We start from the raw sequence: 25625 nt of genomic DNA on the forward strand, positions 1-25625 counted from the left end.
AGATGAAGTCTTGCTCTATAGCCCGGGCTAGAGTGCAGTGGTGTCATGATAGCTCACTGTAACCTCAAACTCCTGGTCTCAAGCAATCCTCCTACCTCAGCCTCCTGAGTTGCTGGGATTATAGGCGTGCTCCACCATGCCCAGCTAATCTTTTTATTTTTTGTAGAGATGGGGTCTCACTCTTGCTCAGGCTGGTCTCAAACTCCTAACCTCAAGCAATCTTCCTGGCTCGGCCTCTCAAAGTGTTGGGATTACAAGTGTGAGCCAATGCACGTAGTGTATTCCTACTTTTAATTCATATACTTTTTATACATATAGTTTCCTTTCCTTTTGAATTTGACTCTCTGCATGTATTGCCAAAATGAAAGGCTTATCATTGGCCCCTTCCCACAAAATATTCCAAATGAACCTAGTGTCTTATTAAAATAATTAGTTGTGACACATTTTGTCAAAATTTTTATTATTCTTTAGTTTCTACTCCAGGAAACATGATCTATCTAGCTTCATCTACCAAAAACCTACTCTCTTACTGTAAAATGAGACCATAAGAAAAATATCTAGGCCGGGCGCGGTGGCTCACGCCTGTAATCCTAGCACTCTGGGAGGCCGAGGCGGGTGGATCGCTCTAGGTCAGGAGTTCAAGACCAGCCTGAGCAAGAGTGAGACCCCGTCTCTACTAAAAATAGAAAGAAATTATCTGGCCAACTAAAATATATATAGAAAAAATGAGCCGGGCATGGTGGCACATGCCTGTAGTCCCAGCTACTCGGGAGGCTGAGGCGGTAGGATCGCTTGAGCCCAGGAGTTTGAGGTTGCTGTGAGCTAGGCTGACGCCACGGCACTTACTCTACCCCGGGCAACAAAGCGAGACTCTGTCTCAAAAAAAAAAAAAAAAAAAAGAAAAAGAAAAATATCTAAAGTTATAAAATAGAATACTGACTAATCCGTTAACAGTGGACAAGGAATCTGGAGATAGAGATTCCAATTCTGGATCATACTGTCAACTGTCCAAGTTTTCTTTATCTGTGAAAACCACATATTTCAAATCAGCAGGCTACACCTATGCTGGCCAAGATGGTAGGCCACTAGTCACGTATCTATTCAAATTTATATTAATTAAAATGAAATACATTTTAAAATTCAGAGTTCCTCAGAAGCACTAGCCCCATTCTGAGCATTCAATAGCCACCTGTGGCTGGTGGCTAACCATATTGGACAGCAGAGAATACAGAACATTTCCATCACTGAAGGAAGTTCTATCAGACAGTACTGTGCTAGACTAAATGGTTTCTAATAACTATCCTTTAGCAAAAAGTATAGTTTCCTTTCAAACTCATTCTTTAATGGTCCCTTCTGCCCTATGCAGCTAGAACTAGAAGATATAATGATCACAGACTTTTATATTCATTTTATGGCAAAAAAAAATGATATACACTTATAAAGGTGATTATATTCAGAAAGAATTAGAAGAAATAAAATAAAATTTAAGAATATTTCTGTCATTTATTTCTCCTTAATATGTTCATCTAGACTTTCTATCACTTTTCAAAATTTTTCCTTCATAGCATTGATGTTTACTTTTTGTTACAAGCAATTTTAACAACTTCATTACATAAATAGATAAATAATAAATGATACATACCCAGGCATGTTTCCTCCAGGCCCAATGAACGTCTTGAACATTAAGTTAAAAGGCACTGGAGGGGACAGCTCATTTCCAGTAACGGGAGACTTTACATTATAGTTCACAAAAAGATCCCCAAGTTCTTGTTGTCCATAGTTATCAAGCTAAAGGATATATCATGAAAATAATTAGTATAAAAGACTGAGAGAGGACAAGGCATAGGGTAAAGTATTATATATAACCCCATTATCCAACGTTACAACTCAAACAAAACTCAAGAACATCAGAACTAACCCAACCTTCAGGATATCCACAGTAGAACCATAACCAGTTTACACACTTTCCATTTACTACCAGAGAAATACCTTTCTGGGACTGACCTAGAACTCACACATTCACCATTTTACAATGAAAGATAAAACAAAATACCTTGTTTTCAATTATAATAGTTATTGGTAGGCAAGAAACTGAAATTATATAAAGAAGTTTTCAAAGTTGAATTTTATTACTCTGAACAAATAAATTTAAGAGTCAGGTGCATTTTCTTGTTTAATAATTATATGTGCATATAACTTTTCTTTTCCACAAGATATTATGCTCCTTGAAGGTAGAAGCTGTGTTTTATTCCTCTCTGCATTTTCCAACGTATTGCACATCCTATACATTTGATGATCAATGCCAAATTCTGTAAAATGACTTCTAATTCAAGAATTTTAAATGACTATGACAAACCGTCTAATAGTAAGCAATATTTCTGAAGTCAGAAAGACCTAGGTCAGAAAGACCTTCCCCCAACTCCACCAATTATGGGCTGTGTGACTAAAGATTAAGTTCTTACCTCTTTGAGGCTCGCTTATCTGTAACACAGGGAGAAAAGAATCTACCTCACTTAAAGGGCTACTAGGAAGATTATACAAAATACATAAAGTACTTAGCATAAGACCTGGAGCATAGTACCTACTCAATAAAGTAGATCTAGTGTCTCTTCCCTCCATCTTATTCCCTTCCTATCTCATAGGTAAACAACTTCCTTTTTTAAAAAGAACAGTATAAACAAAGACATACAGATATTTGTATGCCGCCCTTTCTAGGTAAATGGTAGCATTCCATACACACTATTCTCCACCAGTTTTTTCATGTAACAAATATCCCAGAGATTGTTCCATAGTACCTACTCAATAAGGGATGACTACTATAATTTATATTTGCTCCCCTCATAAATTTAGTGGCATCTCCATCCACAAAAAGACAACTCACTCACACTAACCACATGTTCCAGATTTGAATGAGCACTTTAAAATATTAAACCTTCTAGGCTCTATTTCTACAGACTTTCTAGAGGGAATTCACAAAATACCATGCTTTATACCATTGCCCAGGAGGCTGGATCAGTGAGGAAACTGTTCCAGTGATCTTCAAGATATGAATACCATCAACATAAGCTGGTCTACCTACTTGAGAAAAAAGTCAAAAAGCCTAGGGAACATCTCTATTTCCCAGGTAATTCAATATATAATGCTTTTCAATAAAAGATATAATGAAAAAATAAATAAATAAGAAAAAGATTCTGACAATAGAGATAGGAATCAAAACCCCTATGGAGGGGAATTTGGCAATGTCTAACAAAATTACATTTACTTTTTTTTTTTTTTTTTTTAAGACAGAGTCTCCCTCTGTTGCCTGGGCTAGAGTGCAGTGGCATCATTATAGCTTACTGCAATCTCAAACTCCTGGGCTCAAGCGATCCTCCTGCCTCAGCCTTCCAAGTAGCTGAGACCACAGGCACATGTCACCTTGCCCAGTTAATTTTTCTATTTTTTTTTGTACAGACAGGGTCTCGATCTTGCTCTGGCTAGTCTTGAACTCCTGACCTCAATCAATCCTTCCATCTCAGCCTCCCAGAGTGCGAGGATTACAGGCATGAGCTACCATACCCGGCTTGCATTTACCTTTTGGCCCAGTAATCCCATTTCTAGGAATCTATTCCAAAGATACAATAGCAAAAATATGAAAAGATACAAACACAAGGTTATTCAGTGCAGCCCTATTTGTAATGGTAAAAAAGGGAAATAACTCAAATGTCCATTGGTGGAGAACTGGTTATGTAAACTACATCCACACAACATAGACTTATTTAGTTATAAACTGAAAGGAGGTATATCTCTATCTACTACTATGGAGCAATCTCTGGGATATTTGTTACTTGAAAAAACTGACAGAGAAAAGCGTGTATGGAATGCTCCCATTTACCTAGAAAGAGAGGTATACAGATATCTGTATGTCTTTGTTTATATTGTTCTTTTTAAAAAAGGAAGTTGTTTTAAGCTAAAAACTGCTTACCTATGAGATAGGAAGGGAATAAGATGGAGGGAAGAGACACTAGATCTACTAGAATATACCTTGTTCTTTAGATTTGACTTTGGAGTTACAAAAACGTTTTGACATAATTATAAAACAAATTCAAAAAATTGAAACTCTAAATATTGCAACCAAAATACATGGACTAACAGCATCTAGCTCGTGACCTAACTACCCAGAGATAATGACTCCAAGTGACGTTAAACACAGTTATTAGACTGCAAGACTACTATTGCTGATGTATGCCTAAGGAAAAAAAAAAGAACAAAAAAAATTTTTTTTAACTATTTTCAATATTCATATTGTCGATGGTAATATTGGTATGGTTATTCTGAGACTGCTAATGTATACAGTGGGAGATAAGGCATATCAATAATTACGTTGGTGTTGCTGAGAACTGGTATTTCTGGTGCAGATAAAGGAGACAGAGATTTAAGATTAATAAAGTAAAAATCCCATAAACCTAACCTTAAGTATCAATATTAATTCATGATTATTTTATCTTTAAAAAAAATACCAATTTCCTAGCTCAGTCCACTGAGAAGGTCTAGAACTAATGACCAATAACATCCTCACTACTAGTGTCCCTGGGAGAAATGTAGGATTCTAGATCTAGGATAGGAAATGTACAAGATGAGGCTGCAATATCTTGTCATCCTAAAAAGTAACGGAGTTATCAAAGACCACTAGGGCTGTGTCAAAAGGACTTAGCAGACAATTCCTGGTAGCCAAAGATTGAATAATTTAACCATCAATAAGACAATAACTACAACTGACTGAAGATTAAATATTTTAATCTATAAGTTCTTAACAGTAGAAAGGAGGAAGAGGTAGGCAGGAACTCATGCATTTCTGAAGGTTGCTAGGAAAGTAACGAATTGAAAACAGATTTAAAAGGATAGGGAGTGGGAGAGCGGGTCGAGCACTTACAAACAGTTTCTCAGAGAAGTCAAAGAGTTGATAAGAGAAATTTTTTCCATATAGAAATATTTTAGCTAATAAACAAAAAAGAAATAACATAATGACAAAATCACCATTTGAAGCACCTAAACAAGTAAGGGATCTACACAACTGACATCAATGGCTGCAGCTCACAGAAGAGCTAACCAGGTACTCCTGAAAGAACATTACACCACTTACTAAGTATCTTGTCAAAAATATCTGGTCAAGCCTCTCAATCTAATACAGAAACAGATGAACACGTTTAATATCTCTACAATAATGCAATTAGCCAAATCCAAACAGTAGAAAACATTAAGGAACAAATGTCTCAGCTTCTTAAAAAAACAAGAATGTAGTAAGAATGTAAGGAAAAAAGGGATGAACGAAGACCAGATAGATTGAAAGAGATTTAAGAAACACTATCAACCAATCACAAAGTATGGACTTTATCTGGATCCCAACTCAATAAAAAAAACTAGAAACATTTAAGACAGCCAGGATAATGTGAACACTGGCTAAATATTTGACGATATATTTATAAATTATCAATATTTCCCAAGGTAAGCACTGAGCTCCATATTTTGAAGGATTTTTATCTTCTAGAAATATATAATAAAATGTTTACAGATGTAATAGAATAAGGTTTGTGATCTGCATCAAAAAAATTCAGGGGAAGAAGTCAGGGAAATGAGTGGGAAATAGATTCAAAAAAGTTTGAAATGACTGATAATACTTAAGCAGGGTGATGGGTACACAAGTGTTCATTATGTTTTATTTTCTACCTTTATATGTTTTGAATTTTTCGTAAGAAGTTTATAAAATGATTTTAAAAAGTGGTACATCTAGATATGGGTCAGCAAAAATGGATAGAAAAGAGAAACTAGAGAATTAATTCTGAGCTATTAAATCTACATAATAGAAGTAAAGCTCTTCCTAGCACAGAGGGTAAATCAGTATCTTTTAAAGAAATTATCATGCTTCATACAGCTGAAAAGGAGTCAGGCACTAACAGGTGCAGAAACCGCTATTATGTCCTCAAGCAACAGATGGGCTTTGGCCAGTCAATCCACCAGGGCCATTTCTGAGTACTACACTATTTCCCATGGGTCCCTTACTTTCATTGAGGATTATACTGACAGCTGTATATATATCTGATATGGCAAATCAAAACACAGATTGCTCTCCTAAAACATGGTTCTGAAATGAAACAGAAGGCCAGCGCTCCAAATATAAATTATGACTTATCAACTACTTACTTCCCAATTCTGACAGTTTACTTGGAAATGAATTAAACTTTAACATCAAGGACACGCAAAGAAATATACACACAAAAACTTAGTAAATCTGAAATTCTGAATGGAAAACAAAAGAATTTAGGGATAAGTAGAGGCATTTTTTCATTTCGTCTTTCTAATAAAGGTCATGCCTTTGGAAAAGAAAATGAGATGAATGTATGGCTATAACAGTGTCAAAATACAAAAATATTTTCTAAACCATGAGTAACAATACAAAAACAATGAGCTTCCAGCAAGGAATTAAATACTTCGCAAGGATCAAAATAAATTAGCAGATGATTCAGCAGCCAGATTAAGAAACATTTAAATTTAAATGAAGGAGAAAATATCTCAACTGATGTTGGAAAGCTACATACCACAGAGAAAAATTAGCATGTTAAAAAAAAACTTAGGGCAACAGTGGAAAAGTATCCAGCAATTCCCATGAGAAAAAAGCAGAAAGTTAAGAAAGCTTATATTCATATTCAGCCTCAGCTATTTATAAAGATATATATATAGATATCTATATATAGATATATCTTGATGTAAAAAAAATAAGCATAAACACATTACTGGTCTTTTGTTTGTTTTTCATCCAAGAAGGTAAATAAAATTAAAGAGATGAACCTTAGTGGACCTCATGACTAAACATGGTGTTGGAGAAATGTACTTTGCCTACACAAAACAGCTGATAGATGAGGTGAGAAACCAGCAATATGTATACATGGACATGCGCATCTTCTTGGAGAGATGTGCAGTTTTGATTATATTCTTAAAATGGTCTGTGACCCCAAAAGGGATGAATTACTTCTAATATAGAAAGTATTCCTGCACTTGGTAAAAGGTCAGAATAAATTAATCTCTACGGTCTCTTTCGCTTTCCCTAAAATTTGTCAACTTAAACACAAATTATAAAACTTACATCTACAGGCAAACTGGGAAAATCAAGGGCAGAAAAGCAGGGACCTGCTCATCAGGTTTTAAGAACAATAGCAGGTAGTCAGGGACAGTCCAACCAGAGGCAGATCAAGTGGCCAATGGCACAGGGCTCACAAAGTTATCTGCCCCAAAATCTTCACACCAACACAGACACTACTCATCAGCAGTTTTCCTTTGGCTTTAGCTATGAAATTCAGAAAAGTGGTTTCCAAGGAGAGACAATTTTAATGTCTATTTACACTGACTTGTTAGTTTTGGTTGAAATAAAGGGTTAGCCACAAAAGACAAAAGAAAAAAATAAAAATGCAAAATGAGTTGCTATCAGGGACATAAGGTAAACTCTGCTTCTTTACCATTGTGAGGAGGGTTGGCATAATATGGAATTCAATAGTTATCAAATGCTGAAAGGACAACTACCTAGGCTTCTCTGATAACATCTCTAAAGTACTCACCTGGGCTAAGACACTTTCCATCTCTGATTTCTTCTCAGCAGAACACTTCTTATCAGACATCAATTTCTGTAAATGAGCTACAAAAAACAGTATTGATATGGGTCAATTTCAATCAATGGGAAAAAGGAGGACCGCGTACTTTTTTTAACATATCTTTTGCCTGATTCTTGTGGCTTTTCATTTATTTTTTTAATTGACTTTTTTTTTTTTTTTTTAAAGACAGGATCTCCGTCTGTCTCTCAGACTGCAGTGGTATGATCCGAGCTCACTGCAACCTCCAATTCTGGGGCTCAAATGATTCCCCCACCTCAGCCTCCCCAGTAGCTGGGACTACAGGCGCATTCCACCACATCTGGCTAATTTTTTTTTTTGGTAGAGATGGGGTCTTGCCATGTTACCCAGGCTGGTCTTGAACTCCTAGGCTCAAGCAATCCTCCCACTTCAGCCTTCCAAAGTGCTCAGATTACAGGCATGAGCTACCACACCCTGACAATGCACTTTTGAATTTCATATTGGACAGTTAAAAAGATAATTCCAGGATAATGTGCTTAATTTATATGAATCCCATGGTTGATTTTATAGGACAGTCATGATATTATCTTGATTCTTTTGTTAATTAGAAAAATCATCTGTATATAACTAATTATCTATATATAACATTTTTAAAAAAAATAAAGGACTTGATCTGTATACTTAAGATCTGTGTAATTTACTCTTTGTATGTTATGCCTCAATATTTTTAATAGAAAAATTCTGAGAAATACATTTAATCTAAACACTTTGTTTTGATTAATTCTACTGGAAGGAAATCAAGAACCATACCTTTCAATAGATGGTCTGCACGAAAACACTCTCCATTTTTTACGTCTTTCACCATGAAGTCAGCAAATTTGTCTACATGGCCAGAGGTCCTAAGTTAACAAATGCCAAACCAATCTGTCATTCTCAAATATGTAGATATTACCTTATAAAACAATCCCACTTCAATATGTTTATCCACAGTTTATATCTGTGTATCTCAAAGACAGAAGGCCCCATATCTATAGTAAGGTATCCATGATAGATAGCAATGTATACCAGAGACAATTGTTCCTTGAATCTATTCTTACCCTCTCCTATGTTCTTCCTTCCCATAGGAAAAAAGACATTAACTAAGGTTATACTTTTTCACAAGTTGTCATAAAGTCTGTGCTGCTTTTCAGAATCAATTAATCCATGCCTACACCATTTTTCTTAGTGATCTAAGCAAAGGCCAAAATCATCAGGAATTTGACTAGCTAAGAATTTGTGATAGCTCAATATAGACACTAAACCTTAAGGAAAGAGTTTTCTGCCACTGAAACCTTTATGGACACTGGTATTACCTCTACACAGTGCCTACTGGTGGAACAAATAGCTAAAAGAATAGGTAGTCCTGATCTTATCCTTCATCAGGAATTCCTCTTGTCCTAATTGGCTGAAATTAAGACAACCTAAAGGATGTCAATAGTAAAAATTAGCACTTTATCAGGCAACGTTAAATGAATAGCAATAATATATAAAATGGTGATTTCCTCTTTCACAGTTTTATATTCCAGAAATTCTGCCCTACTTTCAACAACGTTGGTAGGAATAATCTAAGTTTCTGCACTGAAATGTATGTATTCTTTACAAATAGTAAAGTATTTCATTGAAAATACATACACATACCTTTGCTCAGAACCTCTGATTTTACTTCATTATTAAGAAAAGCATACTAAGAAAATAATCAGGGATATACACGAAATCCATCTATCAAGATGTTTAGTGCAGTTGAAAATCAGAAATGCCTTAAATGCCTACAATATGGCACCAACTAAATAAACTGGCACATCCATAAAACAGAATACTATGCTGTCATTAAAAATGCTTGAAATGAAAATTTAATGACATGAGTAAATGCTCACCTTTATTACATGAAAATAGGCAGTATGCTAACACTGAAATATATAGGGACATACAGAAAAAAAAGACTAAGAGAATACACAACAATTTCAACATGGCTATCTGTGAGCAGTAAGTATATATTTCTTTGTCTATACTTTTCAGATTTTCTACATGAACATTGATAGTTTTTTGTAATCAGAAAGTTATTTAAATACGTGTAATAAAGAATTTCCCCTCTCAGAGTAGGATCTTACTTCAAAACTGGCTCAGGCGTGAGCATGGTGCAATCAATCTCCAAGATCTGTTCCTCTTGGATAAAGTGCTGCCTCCAGGTCTGAACAATATTGTTCTTCAAAGCACATCCAACTGGCCCAAAGTCATACAGACCACTAACACCTGTAAAATACGAAAGGAAAACGTGCATTTTACCTTGTTACTCTAAACAAATGAAGGCAAGGAGAGGCAAGAAACTGATACCTCTAAGACCTCACGTACTCCCCCAAAATGCATTAAAGTCAATGACGCAAATCCCTCAATACCAGAGAGCCTTACTTCCAGCTAGCTCACAGAAGTAAACAAACTCTTACTCCACTTACTATTTCCATATTTATAATTTCAAGTAGAATTAGCCCAAAATTTAAAACAAAAGAAGCCTCCCCCCCATATGTAACAGAATGAAAAAGCAGAGTATAGTTTTCTGCCATAGAAATCAGAAAATAATTTGTCACGGCAGCTGATAATAATGGTCTAAAATTTTAGCACCCAACTCTCTAATTTATTCTTGGGTATTTGAGCCTCTATTTAAACTTTAAGAAGTTAAACATTTAGAGATCTGCTTAGCCAAATTTGAATCAAGTTTCATTGGCAAAGTCTAATGTAATAATCTGTTGACTGTGAAAAATATATAATAGTTGTACATTTAATCAATGAATTATGTTTGCCAATATATCTTCATATAGCATTCAGAAACACGTGATTTATCTACATACCTATGAATAATCATCTAAGGACTCTGTTTTATGACTGCCCTTATGTGGAGGAGCACAATACAGTTAGCCAGGACTACCAGGGCCCTCTATTACTCCTAAGTTTCCCTGTATTTTAAAAAGTATGTAAGTACATGGACAAATCAAATGCTTAATACTTGGGCCCCCAACAATTCCCTACATCCTAATGGAAAAAAGCAGTCTTCAAGAATAAATAAGGGGGAAGGAGAGAATGGGCAAAAACCTACCCAACAGGTACAGTGAACATTATCTGGGCGAAGGGCACACTTTTAACCCTCACTCAAGCATTACAAAAGCCATCCACGTAACCAAAAACATTTGTACCCCCACAATACTTTGAAATTTAAAAAAAAATAAATAAGGTGGAGAGAAAAAACAACAGGTATTACACCAAATGACAACTCTAAACAAATAAAAGCAAAATATCTACCATCTGCTTTATGTGACCTGATACAATTAGATACCAACTGGCAAGCCAACTTCATTTAAGAACAGTATTGGAGCCACTAACAACACAATTGTTCTTTCTATCATTATTCCCTTACCTCCGTAAATAGCAAAAGCTTGATCATAGAAAAACCTCCTCTTCAGGGTGTCTTCCATTTTTGCTCTGTCTACAATGTCATCTTTGGGCTGCAATGCCAGCTCCTGTAAGGAATAAAATAAAAAGTGTGTAATTGGAGGAGTGGGTGGGAATTTGAACTCTATACCTGAATTTAATTTATTCCTTAGCAAAATTCAATATAAAATTTGTCAAATAGACAAGATTTCGATAAGTTAAAAAAATAGAAGCCTTAGCTATTTCTTCCCCTTCGCGTAACAAAAAAGGTGATTTTACTTATTTAGGAAAGCATATGATCATTTCCAAGATATCAAGACTAAGCTTACTTAGATGTAGATACTGATAAGCAATATAAGCAATCTCTGAGTATTTAATGGATCACTATAGCAAAATGGTGATTTTAAAACTGCAAACTATTTAAGTTTGGAGATGGGGAGTTTATTGTTTGAAAGATTTGGAAACAGGTATCAGATGGATAGACCTTTTCCCTAAAAGAAAAAAAAAATATATAAAACAACAAAACCATTACTTCCAGGAGAATTCATAAAGAAGAGCACAATGCCTTCCAGGGAAATTCATGTAGCCCACTGAGTCCAGGATTTGAGGGGGTTGGAGCCAGGGGTTAGGAAGGCTTTGTAGAAAAGGTGACATTTTAAGTTATACTTTGAAATGATGAGGAGCCTGCCAATTAGGGCAGGAGGAGGAAAAGGCATTCTGGATAAACAGATAACCCAAATGATGCTTATTCTGAAACTTTTCTAGGTCCCTCCCACCCAAAATGATTAAATAAAGATGAACAATCCTATACGTACTTATGTTCCTTATGCTAACTTACGTTAGCATCCCAAGACTCACCTTTGCTTCCAGAACTCTCTTCCGGGCTTTGAGCTCAGCTACTGCTTTGTCTACATCTACTTGGGGTGCTTTATCTTCTTTCAATTTTCGTACAAGATCTCCCTAGCCAACAAAGAGAATTTATATTCAGGACTGATTTCAGAAGTCAAGAAATGTTAGGAATGTGTTTTTAAGCATGCCTTTTAAAAAGTATCTGTGTAAGAATGATGCAGTTCAAATGTTTATAATGTGAGAGGCTACTACGAATAACTGAAGGCCTCTGCCCTCAGCATTTATTATCCAGAAGAACATACAGAAGAGTTAATAAATAACTATGCTTTTTTTCAATTGCAGGGGGGCAGGAGTTGAGAAAGAGGCAAGAAAAGCATTGACAGAAAGTAGGAAAGAGCAAGATTTGTACTGGGAACACAGAAGAACCCATAAATTACTCTTAGTTTTCCACCTACTTCTCTGACCATTCTTCATAGTCACTACTGGCTCATGTTCCTTTGCCCCCTTTCCTTATTGTTGGAATTTTTTCCTTGCTAATTTTTCTGAAGTATTTTACTCACTTCCAAAAACCTACTATTGTACGCTGATTCCACATTTACAGCAATGTGGTAGAACAGGTAATCTGAGAAAACAAACAAAACACTATCTACATGGTATGAGAAATGAAAGTTGTCAAATTGATAGAGCCCTTGGACGCCCAAAAGGAGCAATTATTCTCTGGAGGAGCAGACCTTCCACACAGGCCTTCTAGGATTTTCACAGGTTAAGGTTACCAAATAGTTAAGTGCTCAACTCAAAATTTAAAAACCCATAAGGAAACAAGCCACCATGAATAAGGCTCAGCAGAATGAAAACAAAATTAGATCCCCCAAAAGTATTAGAATGATCAAATATTTTTAAATGCTTAACATGTTTAAAACAAATAAAAGGAGGCATCAAAAATATGAGCAAGAATAAGAAACTATTAAAAACAATCAGGCAGCTTGAAAAAGAACAATATAGATCATATGGAAATGAATCACTAAAATTAAAAACTCTCCCATTCTAGCAGCTGAATAAAAAGAAAAAAAAGAAAAATACTTCACTGGACAGGTTCAATAGCAGATCAGACAGCTGAAGAAAGAATTAGTGACCTAGGAGATAGACCTAAAGAAATTATCCAGACTAGCATGGAATTAAAAATATAAAACAGATGTAAAGAGACACAGAGAAGTGAATGAGAGTGCAATATTCATCCAGCCAGGATATGGATGAATAAAAAAATGTGTTAAGAGGCAATATTTTAAAAGATAATGGCTAAAATATTTTCTATTTTCTATAACTGCTCAAAGACATGATTTCTAAAATTCAGAAAGCATGTGGAAATTCAAACAGTACACAAAACAAAAATCCACACCTAGACAAGCTCTAGTAAAATACAGTGCTTAAAAAGGATTAAAGGCCAGGTGTGGTGTCCATAATCCCAGCACTTTGGGAGGCTGGGAGGCCAATGCAGGAGAACATCTTGAGGCCAGGAGTTCAAGACCAGCCTGGGCAACACAGTGAGACCCTGTCTCTACAAAAAATGTAAAAATTAGCTAGGCGCAGTGGCATACACCTGTAGTCCCAGATACTTGGGAGGCTGAGGCTGGAGGATGGCTTGAACCCAGGTGTTCACGGTTACAGTGACTTATGATCATGCCACTGCACTCTAGCCCTGATGACAGAGCAAGACCCTGTCTCTTCAAAAAATATCTCTGAGCTCCCTCAATTATAAAGTGAAAATAATACTTACAACTCATTGGATTGTTATAAAGAATAAATAAAACACTTTTTTTAAATTTCATCTTATTGTTATGGGGGATACAGAATTGCAGGTTACATACGTTGCCCATGTACCGCCTTTCCCCCCAAGTCAGAGCTCCAGGCGTGTCTGTTCCCCAGGTAGTGTGCGTTGCACCCATCATGTAGGTATATATCCCTCCCTTCCCCACCCCCCAATAAAACACTTTAAATAATTTTTAACAGTACTAACACACAGTAGACATATGTAAACTGATAGCTGTCATCATGCTACAAAGCACTTCAACTTGGGTGTGGCCACAGAAACTTCAAACTCAACCATTTGCTCTACTCCAAACCTGTTCCTTCTCCTGTGTATCCTCTCCATCTGTTAACGGCAACACATCTACCCTTTCCCAAGCAAGAAACATAAAGTTATGCTTCTTTACCTCTAATGTCTGATCAATTTCACTTCAAAATTTTCAATCTAATCTCTCCTTTTCACCCCTCAGAGACTAGCTTGCTACAACCAATGACCAGTTTCTCTCCCATCCAAAGGTATCTAGACTAAGATTAGACCTGTCCCCAAATTACTCTAATTCATGTCATTTCTCTTCCATCTTATTGTAAGCCTTCTTTTCACAAACACACAGCATTCCTAATTTGGTGACTGTTCCTACCCGCATGCCTTCGATGTTTATTCTCTTACCCAAAAGTGCTTCCCTTCACTTACCAACATTCTACCATCTCCTTTATAAAGCATTTCTCAAATATTCCAACCTTACAATTGTTCCTTGAGGACATTTCTCCCCTTGAAATTGTCTTGAGTAGACAAATGTAATTATCTGAACCTAGAACCTGACTCTGCTTATATATACTCAGAAGTATCTCCCCATAGTTTTAACATACACTGAATTTTCCTGGAATACATACAATAAAATGCAATTTAAAAGAGGACACCCAGTTCCTTGGGAGGCTGAGGCAGAAGGATCGCTCAAGCCTAGGAATCTGAGGCTGCAGTGAGCTATAATCACACCACTGCACTCTAGCCTGGGCAACAAGTGAGAACCCGTGTCAAAAAAATAAATAAAGACTGGATCCTGTTTTGTTCAGTTTTATGAGTTGTGCCTCAAGGAAGTTCTTCATTTTTTTGAGAAAACAAAATACGTCACCAATGATAATGCTGCTGTGGTATCTGAGCAACCAACACAATATACCTTTATCAGTGTGCATTTAAAGCTACTGCATTCACTGTAAATTCATGGAGAGGTATAAGCATCTGCTTATGTCATTGTAACTTCCCAGTGGAGTCATACCCAAGAATTTACATATTGAAATACATATTATTATAAATGTATTATAAATTGCTTTTTTATTTCTTTTTTTTTTTTTTTTTTTTTTTTTTGTTGAGACAGAGTCTCACTTTGTTGCCCAGGCTAGAGTGAGTGCCGTGGCGTCAGCTTAGCTCACAGCAACCTCAAATTCCTGGGCTTAAGCGATCCTACTGCCTCAGCCTCCCGAGTAGCTGGGACTACAGGCATGCACCACCATGCCCGGCTAATTTTTTCTATATAGATTTTTAGGTGTCCATATAATGTCTTTCTATTTTTAGTAGAGACGGGGTCTCGCTCAGGCTGGTCTCGAACTCCTGACCTTGAGCAATCCACCCGCCTCGGCCTCCCAGAGTGCTAGGATTACAGGCGTGAGCCACCGCGCCCGGCCGCTTTTTTATTTCTTTGTATTACATTTAGAGCATTATGTACATATATATTTTTTAATTAAATCTAGGTTGATATTTTGTATGAATCTCATTAATATTTGATGTATTATAGAAAGGGGACACTGGGTCCAATATAGCCAAGAACCATGGAATTAAAGGCATATCTTGACCAGGCACAATGGCTCACACCTGTAATCCTACCACTCTGGGAGGCCGAGGAGGGAGGATTGCTTGAGCTCAGGAGTTCGAGACCAGCCTGAGCAAGACTGAGACCCCATCTCTACAAAAAATAGAAAAATTAGGCCACAGCCATACCACCCTGAACGTGCCTGATCTCTTCTAATCTTGGAAGCTAAGCAAGGTTGGGCCTGGTTAGTACTTGGGAGAAAAATTAGCCTGGCATGGTGGTACATGCCTGTAGACCCACCTACTCAGGAGGCTGATGCAGGAGAATCGCTTGAGATCGGGAGTTTAGGGTTGCAGTGAGCTATGCTGACGCCACGGCCCTCTAGCCCAGGTGACAGAGGGAGACTCTGTCTCCAAAAAAATGAAATAAAATAAAATAAAGGCATACCTCATTTTATTGCACTTCACAGATATTGCAGATTTTTACAAATTGAAGGTTTATGGCAACCCTGTAGCAAACAAGTCGGTTGGTGCCATTTTTCTAACAGTTTGTGTTCACATCATGTCTCTGTCACATTTTGCTAAGTCTTGCAATATTTCAAACCTTTTCATTATTATTATATCTGTGATGGTGATCTGTGATTAGTGATCTTTGATGTTACTACTATAATTGTTTTGGGGCACCATGAACCACACCCCTATGAGACAACTAGCTTAATAAATTTGTGTGTTCCAAGTGCTCCACTGACCTGTAGTTCCTGTCACTCTCCCTCTCCTCAGGCCTTCCTATTCCCTGAGACACAACAATATTGAAATTAGGCCAATTAGTAACCCTACAAGGCCCCTAGGTGTTCCTGTGAAAGGAAGAGTTTGCCTGTCTCTCACTTTCAATCAAAGCTAGAAATGATTAAGCTTTGGGAGGAAAGCACGTTGAAAGCCAAGATAGGTAGAAAACTAGGCCTCTTGTGACAAACAGTTAGCCAAGGGTGGTGACAGGAGCTTTTTCTTTGCATTTTTCATGTAAAGAAGAAGAGAAGAAAACTAAAGTGCTACTCTGGTGAACACACAAATGGTAAGAAAGCGAAACAGCCTTACCGCCAATATGGAGAGATTTTTAGTGATCTGGAAAGATCAAACCAGCCACAACATTCCCTTAAGCCAAAGCCTAATCCAGAGCAAACTCTCTTCAATTCTTTAAAATCTGAGAAAGGGGAGGAAGATGCAGAAGAAAAGTCTGAAGCTAGTAGAGTTTAGTTCATGAGGATTAAGGAAAGAAGCTGTCTTCATGACATAAAAGTGCAAGGTGAAGCAGGAAATGCTGATTTGAGATGGAATCTACTCCTGGTGAAGATGCTAAGAACATAGTTGAAATGACAACAAAGGATTTAGAATATTACATAAATTTACTTGATAAAGCAGTGGCAGGGCTTGAGAGGACTGACTCCAATTTTGAAAGAAGTGCTACTGTGTGTAAAATGCTGACAGCATTACACACCACAGAAAACTCTTTTGTGAAAGGGAAGAGTCATCAACGTGGCAAACTTCACTGCTGTCTTATAATATTTTAAGAAATTGCTACAGCCGCCCCAGCCTTCAGCAACCACCACCCCGATCAGTCAGCAGCCATCCACATTGAGGCAAGACCATCCGCCAGCAAAGACTATGACTCACCGAAGGCTCAGATGATCATTAGCATTTTTAAGCAATAAAGTATTCTTAAATTAAGGTATGTACATTATTTTTTAGATATAATGTTACTGCACACTTAAGAGACTACAGCATAAACATAACTTTTACATGCACTGGGAAACTAAAAAATTTGTGTGACTTGCTTTATTGTGATATTTGCTTTATTACAATATTCGCTTTATTGAAGTGTTCTGGAACCAAACCCGCAATACTTCTGAGGTATGCCTATAGTTATTCCCCTCATTCTCTTATCATATTCAAATCTGGTCTGTTATACAAGCAGTTTGTGTCCCATTATGCTGACCTCTCTAGCTAAAGCAACATCCCCAGTCACCTAACTTAATTTTATCTTCTTCATTACAAAATCTGAAATCGTCCTATGAATGCCTCCACTTATTTAATTCATTTACATGCATTTTATCTATACCTGTCACTATAAAGCAGGCTCTCTTAGGACAGGAATTCTGGCATGTTAATTCTGGCACTCAAATATGTGTTGACTGATACCGCAACCTAAACCCAGCACTGTGCCAAGTATTATACTTACTATCCAGTAAATATCACTGGCTTATTCTTTCCTCATTCCTCTACCTGTCAGAACACCTACCTCATAAATGTTAACTAATTGTGCTGTATGATGGGGATGAGAAGCCTGTGGGAGCCTTTGTACTGAAGAAGTAGTAGTTCTTTCTGAATGTCTGAAAGAAGTAGGCAAGTCTGTCCCCTGAATGTCTCCCCTGTGTGCCATGCACTGGCACTGCCACACAATGCGTCCAGTTTCTCCTGGAGCTTCTCAAAGGGCACTGGCAAGCAAGGCCACAAGCTAACAGGTACAACGAACTTAAAATTCATCGTCTGGAATCACTTTTTTGTCTTTTAAGGGTCAGGTACAGAATTAGGCACACATATATTTAAGGCTATCAGAAGTAGTATGAGAGTGAGGATTCCTACTCTGAGTTAACCATCTCTAAAGTCTCAGTAAAGAAAAGGAAATAGTTACGTTTATTCTGAATACTGGAATAATTAAAATCACGATTTATAATGTAATGATCCAGTTCTGAAAACAAAAGAATTGGAGGTGATCCAGATATGGAATGAAAGTACTCAAGGATTCCTAATTTCTAATTATTTTTCTTCTTTCTTCATCACTCAGCTCTATTTTGGGGTTTTTTTGTGTATACTGAATGAAACCGTCATGAAATACCATCAACATCTCTAAATTACTCTTAGGAAACATCCACTAGAGGTTTAGTTCCTGAATAATTTCTTACCATAATGATATATATTAGAACTAAGAGTCTGTGATTATAAAGCAGAGTAGTTATTAGATGAGAAAATTATTCCAAGGGATCTTCCTCTGGGATCCTTCATATATATTCATGGTGCATATTCAATTAGCCAAGAAAAACAACAAGAAAACATCTCCTCACCTCTGTAAGATGTTTGGGTTTACACACATGACTGGAAGATTTTTCTTAGGATTGAGTCGATCTCAGATTTCCAAATGTTTTATAACTATGGACAAAAACTTCATAAACTTTTCATTTGCCCTTTGTAGATTAAGCAAGAGCTTTAACAGGTACTCTCTGTCCAGAAAATCAAAGCAGAGGAAAACTTAAGGCTCTTCATGCTAAGTCTTCTCACTACTACTGGGATCTGAGTTTTATTGTGTTGTCCCCAATTCCAATAACAGAAATCCTGAAACATGTGTTCTATTATCCACATGCCTATTCATATCATTAGTGATTCAGACAGTAAATCATTTAAAGACCTCCCAAGAAATCGTTTAAAAAGACTTTTCTATCATCTTATCTTACCAATTTCAGAAGACATCAATTCTTTTATAAAGGTTCAAATATTATCAAAGTGACAATCACAAGAAAATATATGAGCTTCATGTCAGCAATGGTTTTGATAAAACCAGCATTCCAATAGGCCACAATCATTTCAGAATAATATCTCACATTTTACCAAGAGCTTACTATGTACTGTGGGCAGTATTCTCAGCACTTTACATAACTGGCCCATTTTAATGTTTACAACGCCATTTCCATGTTACAGATGAAGAAGTTTGGCTACAGAAAGATTAAATCATTTGCTTAAGGTCAGCTAATAGACAGCAAAGTTAGGATCCAAACTCTGGAAACATAATTTCTGAGCCTAGACTCTGAATTACTAGGCTATATTGCCACTAGTATTTAATCCTCATCAACATAAAAAATAAGGAGTATAAAGAAAGTCCACCTAGCAATTCTTCAAAACCTCTTCTATTTCAACAATTATTAAGTACCACTACAGGCTAAAAAAAAATCCTCCTTGGTTACTTTTCTTCATACTAGTTACTGTTAGACCATCAAGCCACATCCATCTAAATTATTTTAGAGTGGACGCTTAAGTACAATTATACTGAAAACACCTCACCAAATCTCTACACAAGTTCCTCTCTAAATCTCCACAGCAGGTAAAAATCATCTTAACAGACCCTACTTGCACTAGGAGACTTTGAGACATATATTTCTTCAACTACTGAATCTCACTTAACATTCAAACAAAGCCAAAGGGGGGAAGAAAAGCAATTCTAGACAGGAGAGAGTAGTCAACAGCTACATGCTGAAGACAGGAAAAATGTGATGATCACGGAAAAGTGCCCTTTAGGGTACTAGGCAAGGGGAGTGGTAAAGGCCTAAGGCAGAGTGAGTGCAGAGGACAGAAGAACGAATGGAAAATGAGAAAGTGAAGACAGCGAGAGTATAGGAGAAAACCCTTGGCTGTCAAGGAAAAAACCAACTGGGGAACAGGAGCTGTGTTCAGACAGCAGTCCAAATCTGTCTTCAGATAATTCCATTCCCCTAAAGCAGCAGTTCTAAAACCTTGTGGTGACTGAGAGCAGTGGCTCACGCCTGTAATCCTAACATTCTGGGAGGCCGAAGCGGGAGGATCGCTCAAGGTCAGGAGTTCGAGACCAGCCTGAGCAAGAGCAAGACGCCGTCTCTACTAAAAAAATACAAAGAAATTAGCTGGACAACTAAAAATATATAGAAAAAATTAGCCGGGCATGGTGGCACATGCCTGTAGTCCCAGCTACTCAGGAGGCTGAGGCAGAAGAATTGCTTGAACCCAAGAGTTTGAGGTTTCTGTGAGCTAGGCTGATGCCACAGCACTCTAGCCTGGGCAAGAAAGTGAGACTCTGTCTCAAAAAATAAATAAATAAAACTTTGTGGTGTCAGGACTCTTCTATACTGTTAAAAATCACTGAGGACCCTCCCCCCCCAAGCTTTTGTTTATGTGGACTATTTCTATCAGTATTTACTGTATTAGAAATTAAAATGGAAATTTAAAAAATATTTATCAATTCATTTAAAATGATAAAAGCTCAATATATGTTAACATGCATAAAAAATTTTATGAAAATAACTATTTTCCAAAATAAAAAATAGTGACAGAATAACATTTGTATGATTTTTGCAAATCTCTTAATTTTTAGCTTAATAGAAGACAGCCAGATTCTCATATCTGCTTCTTTTCAAAACGTTGTTTTGTGTAAAGTATATGAAGAAAATCATATGGAAAAGGGAGGAGAATTTTAAAAGCCTTTTCACATAATTGTAGATATTCTTCTTTGATACTACATCGAAACTCTGACAAGTGGTAGTGTCTTCAAGGTTATTTGTAACTAAGAAACTACAACAATGAACTTTCTGTACTTCGTTACATTAAATCCATTAATGTACCTTTGACTTTGAATGGATCTTTTACCAATATCTGATTTTATAATATCATGCATTCGTCATTTAGAAAATACTGGTTAAGTGAGTTATGCAGATTTTCCAAATATTAACCTATTTATTATACAATATCAAAAAAGCCCACATTTGCTAATATCACCACTTTATCGCATCAGAAAAGTCTTTAAGTACTGTGAAGCTTCCAGACTCACAATAACAAGTTTCCCAAAATCCCCAAATTTCCCCAAAGCTTGAATTTTAATACTGGCCACAAATACTACCAGTTGTTCTCTTAAAGTGACATGCTCACTTCATTCATTTTCCAGATCAGCAGATTTATATGAAACAAGATCAGTTGTTAAATTCTTTAAAAATCCCACTCCAGGAAGGTCTTTAACTGCACAGACTTCACAATGGAAATATGTAAAATAGATAGAGGTAACTGTATCTCACTTCCTCATATGCAAATAAGATAACTAGATGATCTTTAAATTCCCTTCCAGCTAACAGTGGACTCAATATGATTCAACATTCTAAGCAATTAATTAACTGATATGTGTTCTTGGAGAATTAGAAGAAGAACCCAAACTAACTTACATAAACTAATTCACATTTTCAAAAATATCTTAAAGTACAAAAAATTTAATCAAGACAACATAAACAATACATGAGACAACAGTAACACTGGAAGGCTGTTCCATAATCAAAGTTTACATGAGTTAGCTAAATCCAGTCTTACTACAGATGGATGATTTGCACTGCAGTTCCAGGCTAACGTGGCAGAGGGAGGGGTTTGAGGGTGTGTGTGTATGGTTTTTGTTTTTTTTTTTTCCAAATTAGATGTATTCTTCCTTCCAAAGAGAAAGATAGAGAAAAAAATTGAGAGTTACAGAAAAGACAAAATAACCACACCTAATTTTATTTGGGGAGTGGAAGGTGGGTGGAGGGAGACAGAGAATATGAATAGTGTGCTGATACCAATAATAAAAAAAACTAAGCCCATAGTGAAATTTCAAAATAAAAGACTATTAAATCAGGCTCAAACCAGCAAGAAGTAGAGATTGCAAAGTGGCAGAATTTGCTGAATTTGCGGCAGCTGTGCCCCAATGAATTATTTCCGAGAGAGAGTTCCTCCCTCTGTAGCTAAGGCAAATTATTGCATCAGGCACCCTTGCAGGAGAAACCCGTTTGGTGTTCACTACTAGGTCATCGGTCCCCGGGGTCCTACTGCAAGCCTTTAGCTCTACCTAACTAACTGGATATGAGAATCATTTGAGATAATCTTTTCCTTGCCCTCTCTATATTCTATTCTTTATGCAGTGCCCTCAGAAAAGGAGGCCTGTATTAAGTCACCAAGTCCTCCAGCCTTCCCTCCCTTCCGCAAAATCAAATTTCAAGATGTTCCATACTAAGGATGGCTGACTTCACCGAGTAACTCCGCAACATTTACAGTCCCCCAGGTTTACGATCTGGGAGTTCACTCGTTCCAAAAGGCCTTTTCAGAAGCCAGAAAAGATGACAGGCGCAAAGAACGATGAATTCACCGCATTATTAGAAAAGAAAGTTTGACACCTCCTAACATCCACGTTTCAACTCTATTTTCTCAGCCATCGTTCGGCTAAGCACTGAATGAAGGAAGATGTAAAGGAGGAAACACTATTCAAAGCATCCTGAAGATTAGAGAGTCTGGGCGTACATGAAAGAACCGGCAGCTTCGGCTCATCACAGACCGGGGAAAGAATCGGGAACCTCTACATCCAGTGTGCACAGAGCACAGCAGAGCCTGGAGGACTGAAGTTAAGGTTATTCATTTAGGACACGAGGAGAACCAAAGGGTTACGGATCCCAGCCCCACTGGAGACCTAAGAGGCGCGGGCAGCAACAGGGATTGGGAAAAGAGAACAGAAGAGAACAGATCGGGAAGGCAGGGACGCAGAATATCCAGGGGGATCGAGGGAGTCATCCAAAAAGAGGGGAGGGATGGGAGTATGAGGGAAGGAAGGTGGCCGACGCATGGGGGACTTGGGTCCAAAGTGGGGAGGTGAGGAAGACTCCAGGAGGCAAGGAAGACACCAGAGTAGAAGGGAAACCAGGAGGTAGACGGGCGCCCGGGGGAAGGAAGGATGACCAGGAGAGGAGTCTGGGGAGGAGAGCCGGAGGCTGAGCGGAGGGCGCAAGACGCCGGTACCTGCTGGCGCACGGCTAGTCTGAGAGGTGCCAGCACCTCCTCAGCCCCGGCGCCGTCCATGCTGCTCCGGGAGGCGGCGGCGGGGTAGGAGGTCGGGGCGCGGGAGGGCGCGCCGAGGAAGCGGCGGTGCGGGAGCGAGGGCCGGGCGGGGAGCCGGGGTGGCAGCGACAGCAGCAGAGCGGCGCGGGCAACTCTAAGCAGCGCCGGGCGCAGGGAGGGCATGAGCCGGCGGCCCTGGGCGGTCCGGAGGGGGCGGCGGCGGAAGCGGCGCGCGCGGCCGGGCCCGGAGCATGATGAAATCGCCGCGTAAACGCCGCGGCGCGCGCGCAGCCGCACATTCTCCACCCCAGACGCGGCGCCGGGCCGCCGCCCGCAGATTCGACACAAAACCCGGAAGGACCGCGCGGAGGGCTTTCTGCATCGCGGGTGCCGGGCAGGGCTGCGAGCGAACAGATTTGCACAGAAATGCGTCAAGCCACCCCAGCAGGGTGGACATTCAAGGAAACAGTTCCATCCGAGACCTGCAGACCGAGACGCACAAGGACCTTCAAAGCATAGGCTGGTACACCGGCACTGGCACTCGGGCTGGCCCACTTGAACACACTTCGGTTGCTGTTCTTTCACGCTCTGCGACCTAAAAGGGTCGTAAAACATCAAATCAGATAGGGACTTAGACTTAAAGTTGCTCAAGCTCAAGTGTTCTTTAGATGAGGAAACAGGCCCAGAGAAGTGAACGATTTGCCCAGTGTCACACGTCCACGGCTCGCCGATGTCTAAACAAAAGCCCAGGAAAGGGGGAGGAGGAGTGAGGGGTTAGGGTCAGCAGAGGCTTTTTAGAGAAGGTAAATTCTGATCTGCCTTTGCGGAGCAAGCAGGATTTGGACCAAGAGAGACGAGGAAGAGCAAGAGGTAACAATCAGAGAGATGAGAAAAAGCTGGGAAACATGTTAACGCAGGGGTGTGGAGATGAGAATGCAGGTGCCCGGCAAATCCCTCTGCTTGGAGTTGCCTCAGCTGACCAGCCATCCAGAGATGGCTTCCTCCTGCCCGAAGGGTGTGGTGGCTGGAAAAGCTGGATTTCCTCTCCCGAAAGAGAAGAGAAAAATAAAGAATGTCTTGGGTAGAGCAACAGCACTGGGCACACCTACAAAAATGCCTAAAATGAAAATGATGGAAAATGCCAAATGGTGCTCTGGGACTCCCCTACACTGCTAAGGGGACTGTGAACCGGTGCAGCCACTTTGGAGAACTCTGGCAGCATCTACTGAAGCTGACCATACACACCTCCTTGTGCCCCACAATTTCACCCCAGGAGCGTACAAGAGTAGACAGGCTCACCAGAACGAAGTCTCCTTTCCCAGTAGAATGAAAGTCCATGTTACTTCTCTTCCTGTTTCATATTTTTAAAACTTTTATTTCAATATTTGATATTAATTATAATTTATTTGGCTTTTATTTTACTAGGTAATTTTGAATTAATTTTAATTTTTTTTTAAATTTATTTATTTATTTTAGAGATGGGGCTCTTGCTCTGTTGCCCAGGCTGGAGAGCAGTGGTACAATCATAGCTCACTGTAACCTCAAACTCCTGGGCTCAAGGGATCCTCCTGCCTCAGCTTCCCTACTAGCTGGGATTACAGGCATGTGCCACCTTGCCCAGCTCTATTTTAATATTTTTAAACGTGAAAAACCATTTTAATTTTTACTCTTATTTAAATTTTTATTAAAATGTTCAAATCCTGTATACTTTGAGTACAACTATATATTTTTTTTTTAATTCTTTAGATCAAAATAATGTCTCATTCATTTTCATGTTAGGACAGTCCTGATAGGACTCCAAATCCGTTCTTCCCTCCACCTATTTATCCTCTCCACTGCTGCTTTAGTCATTATTTCCAAAAGGCAAATCTGACCATTTTGCTTCCCTTCTCAGGGCACTTCAACAGGCCCTTCATGATCCTTAGCAGAATTATCCAAACAGTTTTCCTTTGAACACTGTGTCTGCAAGATAATAGTTTATATTTGTTGAGAGTTCACTATGTACCAGTTAGTGTTTTATCTCATGAAATTTATTCACCTAGTCCAATGAGATAGCGTCATAATTAGTCCCATTTTACAGATGTGGGACTCAAGGCACTGAGATATTAACTTGTCCACAATCACACAAATACTAAGTGAGTGTGGGGTCAGAATATGAGCTGAGGGTAGAGGCAGATTTACCATGTAGCTAATAAGCTTTAAGTGACCTTCAGAGCCTTTCTCTTGCATGAGCTCTTTCAACACCCTGCAAGAGGCCCTGGCATTGTGCACACATGATCATATATTTTTCTTTTCTCTCTCTCTTTTTTTTTTTTTTTTTTTTTAGAGATGGGGCCTTGCTCTGTTGCCTAGGCTGGAGTGCAGTAGCTCAATCATAGCTCACTGCAGCCATAAACTCCTAAGCTCTGGTGATCCTCCCACCTCAACACTACAGGTGTGCTACCATGCCTGGCTAATTTTTTTTTACT

General features: G+C 38.4%; 1 protein-coding gene across 1 annotated transcript in view; it reads right to left on the reverse strand.

Moving 5' to 3' along the window:
- The window catches only part of GARS1 (glycyl-tRNA synthetase 1), a 45278-nt gene extending 21752 nt beyond the window's left edge, over positions 1–23526 (reverse strand). The window contains exons 1-7 of the mRNA XM_069462718.1: positions 23119–23526; positions 11919–12020; positions 11047–11149; positions 9749–9890; positions 8412–8500; positions 7590–7666; positions 1643–1788 (exon numbers count right to left, since the gene is read on the reverse strand). Coding sequence (XP_069318819.1) covers positions 1643–1788; positions 7590–7666; positions 8412–8500; positions 9749–9890; positions 11047–11149; positions 11919–12020; positions 23119–23340 — 881 coding nt within the window. The 5' untranslated portion in view covers positions 23341–23526. The remainder of the gene's footprint in view (positions 1–1642; positions 1789–7589; positions 7667–8411; positions 8501–9748; positions 9891–11046; positions 11150–11918; positions 12021–23118) is intronic.
- Positions 23527–25625: the final 2099 nt, after the last annotated feature.

This window comes from Eulemur rufifrons, chromosome 29, assembly GCF_041146395.1.
Source record: "Eulemur rufifrons isolate Redbay chromosome 29, OSU_ERuf_1, whole genome shotgun sequence".
In the NCBI taxonomy this organism is placed as follows: domain Eukaryota; kingdom Metazoa; phylum Chordata; class Mammalia; order Primates; family Lemuridae; genus Eulemur; species Eulemur rufifrons.